The 18412-nt window shown below is 42.2% G+C and overlaps 1 protein-coding gene across 3 annotated transcripts in view; it reads left to right on the plus strand.

The window, feature by feature from the left end:
• PLEKHB2 (pleckstrin homology domain containing B2) overlaps window positions 1-18104 on the plus strand; it is a 38785-nt gene extending 20681 nt beyond the window's left edge. The window contains exons 6-8 of one of the 3 annotated variants that reach the window (XM_012751717.3): window positions 732-821; window positions 8219-8327; window positions 14779-18104. In XM_012751717.3, coding sequence (XP_012607171.1) covers window positions 732-821; window positions 8219-8327; window positions 14779-14915 — 336 coding nt within the window. In that variant the 3' untranslated portion in view covers window positions 14916-18104. The remainder of the gene's footprint in view (window positions 1-731; window positions 822-8218; window positions 8328-14778) is intronic. The other 2 variants (XM_012751719.3, XM_076005422.1) reach the window with 2 other exon arrangements.
• The last annotated feature ends 308 nt before the right edge of the window (window positions 18105-18412 follow it).

Genomic DNA, 18412 nt, shown 5'->3' on the forward strand with positions numbered 1-18412 from the left:
CTCTGTTGTATGGGCTAGAGTACAGTGGCGTCATCATAGCTCACTGCAACCTCAACTTTCCTAGACTCAAGTGATCTTCCTGCCTCAGCCTCCCAACTAGCTGGTACTACAGGCACACACCATGATGTCGGCTTATTTTTTTTCAATTTTTGTTTATAGAGATGGGGTCTCACTATGTTTGTTCAGGCTGGTCTAGAACTCCTGACCTCAAGTGATCTTCTCTCCTTGGCCTCCCAAAGTGCTAGGATTACAGGTGGGAGCCACCATGCCCTGCCTGTATGGATTTTTTTTTTCCTTAAAGAGCTCACATGTTTTTCTTTTCCACTGGGGAGCAATTTAATGAAGAATATTTTTTAAATATAAAAAACAGACTGTGTAGAACATCTCTCTGACTGCTGCATTTCAGATTGTAGTGTTTTTGTTTGTGAATAGAAAGATTGTTGAGAGTGGTGTTGGGTGACAACGGAGTGTCTGCAGGCCTTGCTGGGCTGTGAGAGCTCTACTCCTGCGGGGGGCTGAGCAAGGACCCCCTTGCTGCTGCATGCAGAGGACACCAGAATGGGGCTGGTCCCCGCTGTAGATAGTGACAGGAGTTTCTCCTGCTTCTCAGAGAGCTGTGACTTTTTGTCATTTAAACTCATATTTGCTAAATAAAAGGGATATGTGCACAGCATCATGGAGCATGTAGGTGTTGGCAGCTCCCTTGCTCTCATCCTCTCTCTCTCCCATAGGCGTACGTGGGCTCTGCAGCCATGACTGACGACACAGCTGTGGTTTCTTCCCCTCCGCCGTACACGGCATATGCCACACCCACCCCTGAGGTAGGGACACCCGAGTATCCATGTGAGCGAAGCTGGAGGCCTTCCTGCTGTGGTCCTGGTTTTTTTGTTTTTTCTTTTTTAAACCTTGAGCTAGTATTAGAGATACTAGAAATGTACTCTAAACTTTTTCTTCTTTAAACAGATTATTCCTTATTGCCTTTTGCTTTCATGAAGTAAAGCAGTTACTTTGTATTTTTATTTATGTTCAGCACATTTTGTTTTTTAAGTAGACCTAAAAATGAATCATGTTAATGATAATTGCTGTGGGTAATGAGATTTTGATGACTTATAGCTTAAATATAATGAATTACTTGAATTATTATAATCAGGAAAAACTGGTATTTTTATTGTGGAGAAAAAAATAACCTTAAATCATATGTCAAATACCTGGGGTGTCCCCTGTCCTCAGGATGCTGACTGTCCACTGGTATATATGTTAGTCTCTGTCTTGTGGTGTACCCTCCTTTTTTGTTAACTGCTAATTTTGAAATAATTATAAATTCACAAGAAGTTATAAAGATGGTATAGTCAGTCTCATGTGCTTTTCACCTGGTTTCCCAGTTGTTAATGTTAGATCAAATCAAAACCAGGCATTTGGAATTGGTACATTGTTTACGTCTAATCCTATGTCATTTTATCACATATGTAGATTGTGTAACTGCTTCCTCAGTCAAGATGTAGAATTCTTCACAAAGTCTTCCTCCTGCCACACCTTGTTATAGTCACACCCTCCTTCCCCTTCGCTGACCTGTCAACCACCGATCTGTTCTCCAGCTCTGTAGTTCTGTCGTTTTAACAATGTGCATGGACCATGCAGCATATGATCTTTTGAGTTTGATGTTTTTCACTCAGCTTGATGCCCTTGAGATCTATCCAGGTTATTGTGTATACCAATAGTCTGTTCCTTTTTATTGGTTGAGTAGTGTTCCACGGCATGGATGTGACACATTTTGTGTTGAGGGAGATTTTGGTTGTTTCCAGCTTTTGGCTGTTGACAGTAAACCTAATATAAACACTTCTGTACAGGTTGTTGTGCAGACATAGGTTTCATTTACCTGGGATAAATGCCCAAGTGTGTAATTTCTGTGTCAGATGTATGGTGAATACATGTTAGTTTTTAAAGAAAAACTTGGACAAACTACTTTACAGGTACTCTAACATTTTACTTCCCCACCAGTAATATATGAGTAATCCAGTTCTCTACATCTTCACCAGCAGTTGATGTTGCTCTTTTTCAATATAGCTGTTCTAATATGTGTAGTGATTTTCTGAGTGTGGTCTTAATTTCCTTAGCCCTAATAGCTAGTGATGTTGACCATCTTTTCATGTGTTTATTTGTTATCTCTGTCTTCAGTGAAATGTCTCTTCATGTCTTTTGCCCATTTTTCTAATTGTCTTGTTATTTTTTTAATATCGAAGTTTTTGCGTTCTTATATATAACATGTTCAGGATATGAAGTTTTTTGTAGATACAGGTTGGGACCAGAAGTGTTTTGGATTTTGGATTTTTTAAAACTTTGGAGTATTTGCATATATGTAATGAGATATCTTGGGGACCTAAGTCTAAACACAAAATTATTTATGTTTCATATATAACTTATAAACCTAGTGAAGGTGATTTTATACAATATTTTTAACAGTTTTGTGTATGAAGCAAAGTTTATGTATATCGAACCACCAGAAAGCAAAGGTCACTATCTTAGCACTTAAAAGTTGCATATTTTGAGGCGTTTTGGATTTTCAAATTAGGGATGCTCAGCCTGTGTGTAGTCTATAGCTCGTCTTTTTAGCCGCCTAACAAGGCCTTTTTTTTTTTTTTTTTTTTTTTTGAGACAGAGTCTCACTCTGTTGCCCAGGCTAGAGTGAGTGCCGTGGCGTCAGCATAGCTCACAGCACCCTCAAACTCCTGGGCTTAAGCGATCCTCCTGCCTCAGCCTCCCGAGTAGCTGGGACTACAGGCATGCACCACCATGCCCGGCTAATTTTTTCTATGTATATTAGTTGGCCAATTAATTTCTTTTTTATATATAGTAGAGACAGAGTCTCGCTCTTGCTCAGGCTGGTTTCGAACTCCTGACCTTGAGCAATCCACCCGCCTCCGCCTCCCAGAGTGCTAGGATTACAGGCATGAGCCACTGCGCCCGGCCGTAACAAGGCCTTTTACAGAGTTTTAAATTTGGGTTCATTCCAATTTATCAGTTCTTTCTTCTTTTCTGGATTGTGTTTTTGTTGTCATGTTTAATCCTTCACCTAGCCCAAGTTTCCTACGATTTTCTCTTGTGTTATCTTCTGAAAGTTTTATAGAGTTAGGTTTTACATTTAAGTCTCTGATCATTTTGAATTAATTTTTTATAACATATGTATCTATTTCTGGGTTCTCTTGTGTGTATATTTTTCTGGATTCTCTATTCTGTTCCATTGATCTATGTCTTTATTTTCCTTTGATACCCCATAGTCTTAATTATTGTAGCTATATAATAAGTCTTAAAATTGGGTAAACTGATCAACCCCCCCCAATTCCTTTTTGGAATTGGTTCAGTTATTCTGATTCCCTTGCCTTTCCATGTAAACTAGAATAAATCTGTTTATATCTACAGCAAAATCATGTAAGGCTTTTGCAGGAATTGCTTTAAGCCTGTGAATTATGTTAATTTGGAGAGTTATCTTTTTTTTTTTTTTTTTGAGACAGAGTCTCACTTTGTTGCCCAGGCTAGAGTGAGTGCCGTGGCGTCAGCCTAGCTCACAGCAACCTCAAACTCCTGGGCTCAAGCAATCCTGCTGCCTCAGCCTCCCGAGTAGCTGGGATTACAGGCATGTACCACCATGCCCGGCTGATTTTTTCTATGTGTATTAGTTGGCCAATTAATTTCTTTCTATTTATAGTAGAGACGAGGTCTCACTCTTGTTCAGGCTGGTTTCGAACTCCTGACCTCAAGCAACCTGCCCGCCTTGGCATCCCAGAATGCTAGGATTACAGGCGTGAGCCACCGTGCCCGGCCTGGTAGATACTCTTTATCAAGTTGGGGAAATTCCCTCCTTTTCTAGTTTGTGAGAGTTTTTTTCATGAGTGGGTGTTAGATTTTTTAAAATACTTTTTCTGTATTAATGTGATCATGTGATTTTTTAAAAGCCTGCTGATAGTGGATTATATTGATTAATTTTCAGATATTGAACCAGCCTTTCATTCCCTGGATAAACCCAAGTTGGTCATGGTGTATAATTATTCTTTTTGTGTTTTGCTTAATTCTTCTTTTTTTTTTTTGGAGACAGGGTTTCACTCTGTTCCCATGTGGTCCAGGCTAGAGTACAGTGGTGTCATCCGTAGCTCACTGCAACCTTAAACTATCAAACTCCTCGGCTCAAGCGATCTTCCTGCCTCAGGCTTCCAAGTAGCCATACCTGGCTGTTTTTTCTTTTTTCTGTTTTTTCAGACAGGGTTTTGCTCTATCTCCTGGACTAGAGTGCAGTGGCGTTATTGAGGTTCACTGCAACCTCAAACTTCTGGGCTCAAAGCTATCCTCCTGCCTCAGCCTCCCAAGTAGCTGGGACTACTACAGGCATGAGCCATGTGTGCCTGGCCTATGTTGCTGATTTCTATTTGCTGATACTTGTTAAGAATTTTTTCGTCTATAGTCACAAGGGATATTAGTTGGTAGGTTTCTTTCTTTGTACTTTCTTTGTCTTATTTTGATATCAGGGTAATACTGGCTTTATAAGATGAGTTGGAAAGTGTTTTCTGCTCTTCTGTTTTCTGGAAGAAATTGTGTAGAATTTGTGTTAATTCTTCTTTAAACATTTGCTAGAAATCTCTAGCAATCTCTATTAATATCTGGGCCTGGGGATTTCTAATTGCAAATTCAATTTTCTTTTCTTTTCCTTTCTCTTCTCCTCTCCTCTTCTCTCTTTTCCTTTCCCCTGCCCTCCCATCCCCTCCCCTCCTCTTTCCTCCCCTCCCCTCCCCTCCTCTCCCCCGTCCAACAGACATATTTTCTCACAGTTCTGGAGGCCGGAAGTTCAAGATCCATGGTGCCTGCAGTATTGGTTTCTTGGAGGCCTTTCTCCTGGGCTTAGATACAGTCTCCTCACTGTGCCCTCACATGGCCTGTCCTCTATGCCTGCCACAACTTTAGTTTTCTTAATAGTTACAGGATTACTCAAATTCTCTATTTCGTTGAGTAGGTTGTAGTAATTCGTACTTTTGAGGAATTGGTCCTTTTTACATAAGTTGTCTCATTTATGTATGTGGAGTTTTTCATAGTTTTCTTATTATCCTTGTGATGTCTACGGAGTCTATAGTAATCTATCCTCATTGCATTCATTCTTGATATTAGCAATTTGTGTTGTATTTTTTTTAACAGCTTACTAGAAGTTTGCCAGTTTTTATTAATCTTTTCAAAGAATCAACTTTTTGTTTTACTTACTTTTTCTATCAGTTTCATTGATTTTGTTTTTATTTATTTTTGAGTCTCACTCTGTTGCCTAGGCTAGAGTGCTGTGGCATCAGCCTAGCTTGCAGCAACCTCAAACTCCTGGGCTCAAGCAATCCTCCTGCCTCAGCCTCCCGAGTAGCTGGGACTACAGGCATGCGCCACCATGGCCAGCTAATTTTTTCTGTATATTTTAGTTGGCCAATTAATTTTTTTCTATTTTTAGTAGAGATGGGGGTCTCACTCTTGCTCAGGCTGGTTTCAAACTCCTGACCTTGAGCAATCCTCCCGCCTTGGCCTCCCAGAGTGCTAGGATTACAGGCGTGAGCTACTGTGCCCAGCCCTATTTTTGTCTTTATTTCCTTCCTTCTGCTTGTTTTGTGGTTACTTTGTCTTGTTTCCTGTTTGACATTCATTCAGCTTGAATATATAGGCTTAAGTATTTTGCTAAATTTGGGAAATTTGAATCCATTATTTTGTAAATTTCTTTTAGCCCCACCTTTATCTACTCTCCTTCTGGGACTCTGATGACACAAATGTAAGGTTTGCTGTTAGTCCCACGTGTTCCAGAGACACTTCATTGTTTTGCTTTGATCTGTTTTCTGTCTGTTATGTTCTAAATGGGCAGTTTCTACTCTCTGTTCATATTTACTGATTCTTTCCTTTGTCATTTCCATTCTGTGCCCATTCATTGAGTTATTTATATTTTTTAGTTCTAAAAGTTTTATTTTGTTATTTTTTTGTATCTTGATATATTAAAATTTGAATATATAACTTTGCATATTTTTTACTGAGATTTTCTGTTTTTATGGTGGATATTTTCTATTTTGTCATTTGTTTCAAGTATCTTCATAATTGATGATTGAAATGTTTTTATGATAGCTGTTTTAAAATCCTTTCTAGATATTTCTAACATCTTAGTCATCTTGGTGTTGGCGTTTTTTTGTTGTCTTTTCTCATTTGGTTGAGATCTTCTTGGATTTTGGTATGATGAATAGTTTTTGATCAAAGCCTCACTTTTTATTTCTTTATTTATATATTAATCTTTATTTCAAAATATTAGGGGTACAAGTGTTCTTGTTACATGGGTAGATACTGAAGTCAGGGCTTTTAGTGTGCCTGTCACCAGAATAGTGTGCATTGTATCTGGTATGTAAGTTTTTATCCCTTCCCCTTCATAGTTCCAGTGTCCTTCACATACCTTATGACCATGTGTACCCATCATTCAGCTCCCACTTACTAGTGAGGACATGTGGTAAAACCTGGACATTTTAAGTACATAAGACTCTGAATCTTACTTAATCTTATGTTTTAGCAGACCTCCTCTTGGGGGGCTGCTTTGTCACTGCCAGCTGGAGAGGAGGAAGTCCGGGCTCTCTTCTGGCCTCCGTTGATACCCAGGGGTTGCTGTGGGGGGAGGGGTGTTTGGGAGTTTAGGCTCTTACTAGGTCTCCACTGAGATCACCCTGTCTGGGAAGGGAAAGAGCTCCTTCTTACTGCTTCCCGATGCCATAGTTGCCACTGAGTGGTCCTGGAAGTCCTCACCGTCCTCTAGGCCTCTGCTGATGTCATTCCAGTCAGATGGGAAGGGGCACCTTATTTCTGTTGGTCAGAGGTAGGGGTTCTGGCTCCTCAAATGGTCTCCATTGACACCAGGGGGTGGGATGGGGCTGTCTTGTTTCCATCTGGCAGGGATGAATTCTCAGCTTCCCCACAGCCCTCTCTGACAGCTCTGCAAGGGTGCCTTGTTATTACTTACTGGGTGTGAAGTGCTTTTCACACTTGGCCTTTGCTGGTGGGAGTTTAGGTGGGGTTGCAGGTTTTTCTGTGTTGTTTGCCTTGAATCGAGTGGTTGTTGTCTAAAGATGTTCTTTCTTGCTAGGTTGCCCCTTTCTTTCTTAGATTCTTTGGTAGGGAGAACAGGCTCTTCTCAGCCTTTTTTAGTGTGTACTTATTGGCATTTTTAGGTTGCCAACCTCTCCGTTATCCAGTCTGGGATGTATGAAGGAAAAAGGAATCCCAGGGACTCACTGTGCATCTTCCCTTGGGTCCTAAAGTTCCTGGCCAGTCTGCCTCCTCCTCTCCACTATCCAGTCTTTTTGTGTCTGTTTTGTGTATAATGTCCAGGAATTTTAGTTGTACTTAGCAGGAGCAATGGGGAAAAGAATGTCTCCTTCTTCTTCTAGAAGCACGAGTCTTGTCTCCTGCGTTTGTAAGGTGACAGGTTTAGATGCAAACATACATCTGCTGAGCCTCAGCTCCCTTTTCTCTCCTGTATCAGAGCACTTGTGCATGACATTAGTCGTAGTCGTCTGTACACTTGTCTGCTCCCTCTCACCTGTGAGCACATAAGGAAGCCAGACTTTGTCTGGGTGTTTCTCAGCATGCGGTTGTCATTCACTCAGTCAGTGGAGGTGGCTCTGCTGCCCACTACCAACTTCTGGCAGTGCCCTCTCATAGGTGTATGTGGCTAGAAAGCCGTCAGTCACCTGCCTAGGTACCAGACCTCAGGCATCCTCATCTTCCATATGCTACCTGGAATTGCTGAAATTGGGCTGGGGGGATTCTGCTTCTAGGCTGGCTTCACCTGGAGAATACCGGTTTTCAATGAATCCTTACCATCTGGTCCAACCTGATCATTTTACAGATGAGCAAAACAGGGCTCAGAGTAGTTAGGTAGGTGACTCACTGAAGGTCAAGGTAACGTAATAACTGAATTGAAATCCAAATCTCTTGTAAGTCCAGTTTTTTCTTGTTGTATTTTTCTGCCTTCTTTATTCTACAGCCTGAAGGAGGACTCCAGTTGTAAGTATTTTTTAAACTAACTTTAAAGAAGGGGCATAACCACACTGTCTCACTTTTTTTTCCATTATTGACAATTAAATGTTACCAATTACAGTCTGGAGTTCCAATTTTAATACAATATCAGTGGTTTCAAACTTGTCTTTCTAATGGGCCTCTTTCTTTTCAGCAGGCATATGGCTATGGTCCATACGGTGGTGTGTACCCACCAGGAACTCAAGTTGTCTATGCTGCGAATGGGCAGGCATATGCTATGCCCTACCAGTACCCCTATGCAGGTAACTTGTGCCAGCCTTCCCTTCCTTGTTGCTCTTCATTTACTGGGTAGACTAGTGAAGCCTGTAAGAATTTTTTTTTCTTTCCTTCTTATTTTTTTGAGACAGAGTCTCACTCTCTTGCCTGGGCTAGAGTGCCGTCAGCCTTGCTCACAGCATCCTCAGACTTCTGGGCTCAAGCGATCCTCCTGCCTCAGCCTCCCTGGTAGCTGGGACACAGGCACGCACCACCATGCCTGGCTAATTTTTTTCTATTTTTAGTTGTTTGGCTAATTTCTTTCTATTTATAGTGGAGATGGGGCCTCACTCTTGGTCTGGAACTCCTGAGCTCAAGCAATCCTCCTGACTTGGCTTCCCAGAGTGCTAGGATTATAGGTGTGAGCCACCATGCCGGGCCAGAATTTCTATTTTTCAGTTTAAGGTTAAGTGAGCTCAGTTTTCTGGTTAGAGACCATAAATCATTCTAGTACTATTCTTAAAAAGAAAAAAATATATAAGCATTTTGTATTTACAAAGCTAGAATAGGCTTGATTTTTTTAGAACTTTGCTATTATGTCCAGATTAGTTCTCAAGAAAATAATTTATACTTACTGGGATTCACTTATTAAGAAGCAACCAAAATAGGCCCATTCTGGCCGGGCACAGTGGCTCACGCCTGTAATCCCAGAACTCTGGGAGGCGGAGGTGGAAGGATCGCTCAAGGTCAGAAGTTCGAAACCAGCCTGAGCAAGAGGGAGACACTCGTCTCTACTATAAATAGAAAGAAATTAATTGGCCAACTAAAAAAAAGGTATATATAAAATTAGTTGGGCATGATGGTACATGCCTGTAGTCCCAGCTACTCAGGAGGCTGAGGCAGGAGGATTGCTTGAGCTCAGGACTTTGAGGTTGCTGTGAGCGAGGCTGACGCCAGGGCACTCTAGCCTGGGCAACAAAGTGAGACTCTGTCAAAAAAAAAAATAGGCCCATTTTTTTCTTTTTTTTTAAGGGATGAGAGGTAACCTTTCACTTGTGTTTTCCCTCTGGTAATGACCTTGGAAAGTTGTTACTGCTGAGGTAATGATCTATTTCACAATGGAGTGTAGGCCTGAAGGGCCTAGTATTTATTCTGGGCTTTGGATGTGTTCTTCCTATTTTTCACCTCACATGAAAGAAATGGTAGGTGTGAGTAACCGCCCATGTAGGTGGCATCAGGTCCTGGGTCTCCTGGGCAAGGGGTTCTCCAGAATGGAAGCGTGAGAGAATGCTGGCTGCTGCCTGGGGCCATGTAGGACTGGACTGCAGTGAGGGAGAGGAGGGCAGAGCTCCAGCTGATGGCCCCTGTGAAGTCAGGCAGGGCAGGTGCAGAAGGGCATGGCACATCTGTTGGTTCTGGGGGTTGGGTTGGGGGTTGGAACCCCCCAGAGCTCAGGTTGAGACAGGGAATGTGGGGGGGTCTACAGGAAGAGTAGTTGTCTTGGGCTGTGAGCAAAACTAGCACAGTGTCTTAGTGCAGAGGCAGTGGGAGGGGAGCTGTTAGCAGAAGTGTGGGTGGTCACTGATAGTGGTATCCAGAGAAGTCAAGGAGCCCCCAGGATCACACTCTTAGTGGTGTTCTTATAACTACTGATGGTTACTTTGGCTTCTGATACATTTAGCACCAAATATGAGAGGTGGTTTTTTTTTTAATAGAAATAAAGCTCATATTCAAAATATTCATCTGTCCCTGGAATCTGACGTAAGTTCACCCAACTAGCAACGACTTTGGAGGATTCTGCCTTGCTTGACTTCTTTTCATGTCAAATTGAAAACCAGTAAAATAATTATAAATTATCATGACAGATTAAATAGTTGTCCATCATTCTGTGATCTTAGCACAAATATTTTTCTTTGAATTACAGTCAAGTCCACACTTAACGTTGTTGACAGGTTCTTGGAAACTGCATTTTTAAGTGAAATGATGTGCAGCAAAATCAGTTTTACCATAAGCTAATTGATACAAATAAGAGTTAAGTTCCTACAGCATATTTCTGGTCACAAAAATATCACCAAACTTCTAAATAAAGACCAAAACACTTCTAATATTAAATAGTGAGATAAAGGTGAGCTATTATATGTACATTTAAGAAAGATTCATAAAGGCAACATAATTATTGACCCAGTTATTACAGTTTAGGGTGGAGGGTGGCTGGAACCTATACCAGCCCCTCAGGGCGTATGGCGGGAGCTTCCCCTGGACAGGCTGCCATTCCATCTCGGATGTACTCGCACACAGCCACACCTACTCAGCTGGGACAGTGTAGATGTGCCAGTTCACTTAGCAAAGGAAACTGGTGTATTCAGAGAAAACCCATGCAGACCTGGAAGAAATGTCCAGACTCCACAAAGAGAGTGAGTGACTCCAGTAGGGAATTGAATTTTTTTTCCTCATCAACATAACAAAATGAACTAAATAAAATGACATTATTTGAAAACCTGCTGTACCTTCCCCATATAAAATAACTATTTTATCCTTGTAATCATGCATTGCCGTTTGTATTTCTAGTCTTCTTTTTAAATGTTACATGTTGTTCAGAATGCTATATAATATTTATAAGTATTTTTAGTGATTGTATGTTATATCAGATAATGTATTGAATCTTCCAGCATTGGCTGCTTGTTTTTTTATTTTCCTGTTTTTCTTTTTTTGTTATGATACTGCTATGAACATCTTTAATCATTTTCTTTTTTATTCCTATTGAATATGTATTAGAATATGTTTCTGTATATGGACTCCTTCCAACTTAGGATTATTCAGCTTAATGATTTTGGACTTTAAGGTGGCGTGAAAGCAATATGCGTTCTGTAGAAACTGTACTTCAAGTACCCATACAACCTTTCTGTTTTGGACTTTCAGTACAGTATTCAATTAATTACTTGAGATATTCAACACTTTAGTATAAAATAGGGTTTGTGTTAGTTGATTTCCTCCAACTATAGGCTAATGTCAGTGGTCTGAGTCCATTTAAGGTAGGCTGTGTTAAGCTATAATGTTTGGTAGGTTTGGTGTATGAAATGCATATTCAGCTTAGGGGTTTATCAGGACATAACCCCATTGTAAGTCGTAGCGTCTATGTTAAATGAATATGTCAAAGGCATAGACTTTTTTTGATACCATTGAAAACCATCAAAAACCTCTGGATTATTTTGAGGGAAATCCCAGACTATATATCACTTCATCTGTTAATATTATGATATGTCTTTACAGATTGGAGCTTTTTGTGAAAAAAAAGAGAAAAAATAAATATTATGATATGTCTTGATAGCATTTTACCAAGTTGATTCCCAGAACACTGTACCAATATAATGCCACCAGCAGTTGCTGATACATAGGTTTCTCTGTAGTCTCATAAAGACTGCCTATTGTGATGCTCTAAAAGCTTTGATAGCTTCAGTGGGTATCAAGTGGTATCATCAAGTTGCGTTAGTTTACATTTTTAGGATGGCTGGCAAGGATAAAGATTGTCTTTGTAGTTGTTCACTAATTATATTTCCCCTTGTGTGAGTTATTTTCTTTTGCCAATTTATCTGTTGGGGTCCTGATGTTGGTGGTAGGTTTTTAAGGCCCTAGCCTTCCCACATGAGAGCCAGCCTCTTATTTAGCTTCCTGTCCACAGAACGGGGAGACCACTGCTGCTTTTTACTGTATAGTAGAGCAGAAGTATTGCAGAAGTAGTTGTACAGGGGATTTATGGAAATCAGATTACATCCTTGTCCTTGACTCTCCTTAATCAAGTAGAAATCACACTCTCAAGGGCAGCACTTCTTATACTTGCTGCCCAAGGGGCTGAGTCAGTAGGGTTTGTGACCAACCAGCAGATACATGTGCTTTGGAAGGGCTGAGCTCGTGGTCGTCCTGCCTCAGTGTGGTGACCAGGTAGCCAGCAGACCTGCTTGCTGTGAAGGCCAAGTGGGTTTGTGGTCGTGCCACAGCAGTGTTGTACTGACCACCAGGTGCTCATGTCTGGTGCTTTGCCACCTGCATCCCGTGCTGCCTGCTAGGACCTCGCTGCCTATAGCTAGTCCATAGGCACTCTCCTAGTTACGCACAAAGTCCTTCTGTTTAGTGTGATCAGGACCAGTGGTCAGTCAGCCAGTTGGAAAAGTACAGAGAATGCTGTGTACATCCTGTAAGTGTCTTGCTTTAATTTAACCTTGTTAATGGACATTTGGTCAGCTGTCTTTTGGTGTGAGGTTGAGGTCTTCGCTTTGAGTTGGCCCCTTTGCTTGCAGTCTTCCATTTTTGTCTTATGGGGATCATCCTCCTGATACATCATTGCACTGCAGTTTCCAGGGGCAAGTCCACAGCAGACTTGCACGTTTTGTGATGATAGCAATCCCTTCCCTCCATCTTTGTAGTTTTCTTAATTCCATGACTCGATGGTAGTTGTAAAAGTGACCTTCCTTTATTTAGTCTTTCTTGTATGTAGTCTCTAACTTAGTTGTCATAGAAACAGTATCTGCCTTTTTCTCATTCACATTTTGGCCATTTATATAACACTCAGTTAAATTAAGTATGACTGAGAAATGTCCACACCTGACTTTGGTGAGGATTTGGCTCATGGTAGGGGCAGAGGTAAGTAAGCAGGAGCCACAAGAGAGCCCCTGGTCCTGCAGTGAGGGGACCTCAATGTGACCTATGGAAGGGGACCCAGAGTTTATATTTTCTAGGGGATCTTTTCATTAGGTCAGCTTACAAGTTTCTACTATGTTACGTTTAGCTAGTTGGAGCTGCATAACTGAACATTTTTAAATTTTGAGATTGCAAAAGTGAATGCCACAATTCACTGGTTTTGAAATTTAAGCATTGCATAGAAAGTCATTTATTTCCATTGATGTTACCTATACCTGACCAGCCCTTCTTAGATTTATGATGGTTTCATTCTGCTACTCTGTGCCTGATTTTTTTCTGTCTCCCATCATCCTCTATTGCGTTTGGGTGTTAGTGGGTATGAGTGCAGACTGTAGCCAAAGTGCCTGGGTTTGGGTGCCCTTCTTGCCCTTAGCCTCTGTATGCCTCAGTTTGCCCATCTGCAGAATGGGGGTAAGAATGTACTCAGTTAAGTGAGTCAGTGTGTGTACATGCATGTGATACTGTAAGTGCTTAGATTGGTAAGCACTGGGAACGTTAGCCTCAGTGACACTGCTTCAGCCTCACTTCTGCTAACTCTAGCGATACGTGAGAGATTTGCAAGATCATTACATGAGCTACTGGGCAATACAGGTATGTAGCATAGAGAACATTTCCAGTTGTAAATTTGAATCATGCAAGTTAAATATTAAATTTGTTTAAGTTTGCTCTTTTAGAGCTTCCACTACATGTACACATTATTAATGGGTTAGTTTCTAGCTCTCCTAGGGTTGAACCGTTAAAGGAATAGGGGATCAGGCCGGGCGTGGTGGCTCACGCCTGTAATCCTAGCACTCTGGGAGGCTGAGGCTGGTGGATTGCTCGAGGTTAGGAGTTCGAAACCAGCCTGAGCAAGAGTGAGACCCCGTCTCTACTATAAATAGAAAGAAATTAATTGGCCAACTAATATATATAGAAAAAATTAGCCGGGCATGGTGGCGCATGCCTGTAGTCCCAGCTACTTGGGAGGCTGAGGCAGTAGGATTGTTTGAGCCCAGGAGTTTGAAGTTGTTGTGAGCTAGGCTGATGCCACGGCACTCATTCTAGCCTGGGCAACAAAACAAGACTCTGTCTCAAAAAAAAAAAAAAAAAAAAAGAGTTATAAGGGGTCAAGAGGGAAAGTTAACCCTAGCGATACGTGAGAGATTTGCAAGATCATTACATTAGCTACTGAGCAATACAGCTGTGTAGCATAGAGAACATTTCCAGTTGTAAATTTGAATCATGCAAGTTAAATATTAAATATGTTTAAGTTTGCTCTTTTAGAAGTTCTTACCTCTAACATAAATATTTTTTTCCCTGGGAAGGAATGTGATTAAAAATGAAGAGCAAGTTACATTAGCAGATTTAAGTTTAATTTAAAAATTAGTTTGTATGAAAACCAAGAAGCTAATTTGCTTTTAAGTGGGCTTTTCCTTTGTGGGCTTTCAGTGGGCATTTTTGGCTCCCGTTGTCTGCGCGCTGTGTATCCCCCGTGCCCGCCCCGTCTGCCATCTCAGCGGGTGTGGTGTGGAGGCTGGAGTGTGCAGCTTTGCCAGGCTTCTGCTTTTGCTGCGTTAGGGACTTTGGCCCTTGGCCAGCTGGGGATCTTGATTTTCCTCCCAGTGTGGGCTCAGGGATGCAGGCCGCGTGCTGTGCGTGGTGAAGGAGGGCAAGGGCGCACTCGCTGCACCCCACACTCACCAGCAGATGGGGAGACAGCTCTGTTGTGATTAACGCGACGTCCACAGCTGAGCGAGCTATCTTTTGTGTGAATGTTGGACTTCACAAACTCCTCAGATGTCTGTTTTTTTCTTTCTTTTTTAGGGCTTTATGGACAGCAGCCTACCAACCAAGTCATCATTCGTGAGCGGTACCAAGACAATGACAGTGATCTGGCGCTTGGCATGCTGGCTGGAGCGGCCACGGGCATGGCCTTGGGGTCTCTGTTCTGGGTCTTCTAGAGGCCTTGAGATGTTGATGTGCATAGCGATACCCTGTGTGCAATAATATGATTTGCAGGGCATTTTTGTTTGTGGCAAATGTTTCTAATAATAGTTTTAATAGTTCTTTTGAAAGTAGTGATGCCATAATTGTAATTAGTCCACAGAAGTATCATAGAGAAAGACTACACTGTTTAGCTAAAACACGGACTCTTGGGGGCACTAGCTCATTCTAAGACTTCCTATGGGAAGTCTTGGAATACCTTATTTGAACATCCCTGTTTTGAGAGGCATTTTCTTTTTAGCTTGTAGTGCTTAGGGGATAATTTATGTTTGTGTTGTGCCAGTAATCTAGTGATACGTGAGTAAATGAGTGATTGAGGCAAGAAAAACAGCTTTTTGTTTAACTTCAGACCTTCGAACCTCAGACCAGAACTGGCTGCATGTCACCTTAGGGATGGTGGGCCGGTCAGCTCCTGGCAGCTCCTGAGGCAGTGATGTGAGAGCCCACACCCGCCCTCTGAGCTCTGCAGGCCCCAGCACGGCGATGCTCAGGATGACAGGGACAGCCCTCCTGAGGCAGTGACGGAGAGCCCACACCCACCCTCTGAGCTCTGCAGGCCCCAGCACGGCGACGCTCAGGATGACGGGACAGCCCTCTTGTGGAGAGGATGCTTTAGAAACCTACGGAACCCTAGCTGCTTATTCTTGTGTTATTTTTGTATGTTTTTGGTGGTGATAGCTGGAAACATCCCAAATTAGGAATTGATTTGTGCCTCGAAGTTTTAGGGCTTTATCGTTTAAACTTGAGAAGAAAGCATGACGATAACAAACAAGTGTGTGCAGGTAGATCTGCTTCATTTTTTTTTCTTTTAAAAATTTTTATTTTTCATTCTTTCCCTTTTTAAGCCTAGAGATGTTGAAGATCTGCTTTATTCAGAGACAGGGTTTTAGGTCTGCTTTGGGTTTTCTCTTGCTGCCTAAGCCTACTCATAGCCTATTTTTCTACTTGTGCGAGAATGATGCTAAAAGAACGGCGAGGGAGACACGGCTGTGGTGAGAATGTTCTGTTCCAGGCCTTCTCGAGGCTGTGCTGGCGGAGGGTGCTGCTCTGTCCTGCTGAAGGCCTGTCGTGTGCCAGGGTGTGGCCTGTGGCTGAGATGAACCATAGCAGGAAGATGCAGGTTGTAGGGAAATGGGGCCCAGGGGCCCTAGAGATGTGAGGGACCTGCTCCAAGCATCCTTCAGCTTGGGCGGGACCCCAGCTGTGTTTCTGTTCCTGACCTACAGGTGATGGAGAAGGTTAGAGCATTCGCTTTTGAGCCCCAAGATGTGTGAATCTCTGGAAAGCCCATAGTCTTTCCTCTCTGTCAAATATTCCCATTTCCAGTATTATCAAGTTCCAAAATTAAGAAGTATGTATTTCAAGTATTCACATTTGGCCGGGCGCGGTGGCTCACGCCTGTAATCCTAGCACTCTGGGAGGTCGAGGTAGGCGGATTGCTTGAGGTCATGAGTTCGAAACCAGCCTGAGCAAGAGCAAGACCCCGTCTCTGCTATAAATAGAAAGAAATTAATTGGCCAACTAGTATATATAGAAAAAATTAGCCGAGCATGGTGGTGCATGCCTGTAGTCCCAGCTACTTGGGAGGCTGAGGCAGAAGGATCGCTTGAGCCCAGGAGTTTGAGGTTGCTCTGAGCTAGGCTGATGCTAGGGCACTCATTCTAGCCTGGACAACAAAGTGAGACTCTGTCTCAAAAAAAAAAATTATTCACATTTCTGTTATTTCACATTTCAAAGCTCCTAAAGACTCCGGTTTTCTGTCCTGCATGCTGTGAACAGTGTACTTTTGCAAGGGCAGTTTAGCACAGTGAATGTGTCTCCCCACATTCCATGTGGTCCAATTTTTCCCAAAATACGCTCCGGGTAGCACAGACTCTGCTTTATTTTTCCTGGCTGGTTACATGATTCTCTCTTGCTGTATTGCCCAGTCAGCTCTGTCTTTGAGGACTCACACAGATCTCCATATGAAACCAGATGCCGAATGAACTAAGTGGGTGGTGAGCCCAGGTCTGTTCTCTCCAGTTGCAGGGGTCTTGTTGACTCAGGAGTGTCTGTCTCTACCTGGAAGGAATGTTTTTACCTGTCATGCCTGGATAGAAGCAGTGTGTGACAACAGTAGTGTCAGTGGTTTCCCATGCTGTTTTGAGGATTTTACATCCTGTGTAATGAGAATGGCTTTGTTCAGATTGTAACCATTTTCAAAGCTATATGCTTTACTTTCAACCTACTAACAGTTTTCATGTTGCATCAAGTGTTAATTTTGAACTTGGAGTTATTGGGTGGGAATTATGGGAGCCACAGAATATTTAGTTATGCCACTTACATGCACTTGAAGTAGATATCTCCCTGTGCTCTTCTGGCTAAAGAGGAGAGGTATGGATGGAAGCATGGGCAACTGTGTGTCCCAGTCCCCGTCCCCTGTACAGCCAGCCTCAGTAACAGGCAGTCACAGTGAGGCCTGGAAGTTCCTGTCAGTAGACTTCGGCCTAGTGTGACATGCATGCACTCTGGGGTGAAGGTGGGTGCAGATTGTTCCTTGCCACAGTTCCCATAGATGCCAACCTTCTGATTGCCTCCCTTTCTCAGTGATATCCTTTGGTAAGTGTGTGAGTTGGAAGAAATTTCTTGTTCATGTTTGAGTAAGCATTAACTTCCATGTGTATTTTTAAAATAATGATCTGTACTTGGGAGAAGTTGGCCATTGACATTGTACACATAGCTGATATGATCTTTTAATTCCTTGAGTTGACTTCAGCATTTTGGGGACTAAAGAGAAGAGGGAGACCTATGGTTAATGTCTCAGATTGTCATTCAGAAACAAGGCTAGACCTGTTTTAGGCCATCCAGGACTAGGGTCACCATGTGGATCATGAGAAGAAGGTCGTGCAGTGGAGTCAAAGTGGCCCAAGTGTATTTTCCACATCAAGTGTTGGTCCTGTGTAATCTTTCTTTTTCCTTCCCTAGTTTGTGTAGACATAGGCATGGAGTGCAATTCCACTTCTCTTTCCAGAGTTGATCTTGTTTGTAATTGCTTCCCCATTGCTAGTATTATGTTGTGTCTGCAGAACCTATTTTCCCCTCCTGTATATGCAAATTGTACATTTTAAGTGAAAATGTCAATACATTAAATGATCGTTAACCTTAAAGTATGTTTCATTGTGACTTCTGTTGTCTTTTAACCATTATTTTGTAGTAACATACTACCAGCTTGTTCTGCTGCTATGGACCATAAGAATGCCATTGATTGAGGACCTGCCAAGTGCTAGCAAATGTATTGTCACATCAGAAAAAAACAACTCACTCAGTTCTTACATTGACTGTGTTAAAGGCATCATTATCCAAGTTACACTGGATGAGACCGAGGCTCAGAAGTTTGTTTACTCAGGACCGCACAGGTAGTAGGTGAAGCTTGCATCTCAGTGTGAGGTTACAGCGTGTTTTCTCTGTGCCGTGT

This window comes from Microcebus murinus, chromosome 8, assembly GCF_040939455.1.
Source record: "Microcebus murinus isolate Inina chromosome 8, M.murinus_Inina_mat1.0, whole genome shotgun sequence".
In the NCBI taxonomy this organism is placed as follows: domain Eukaryota; kingdom Metazoa; phylum Chordata; class Mammalia; order Primates; family Cheirogaleidae; genus Microcebus; species Microcebus murinus.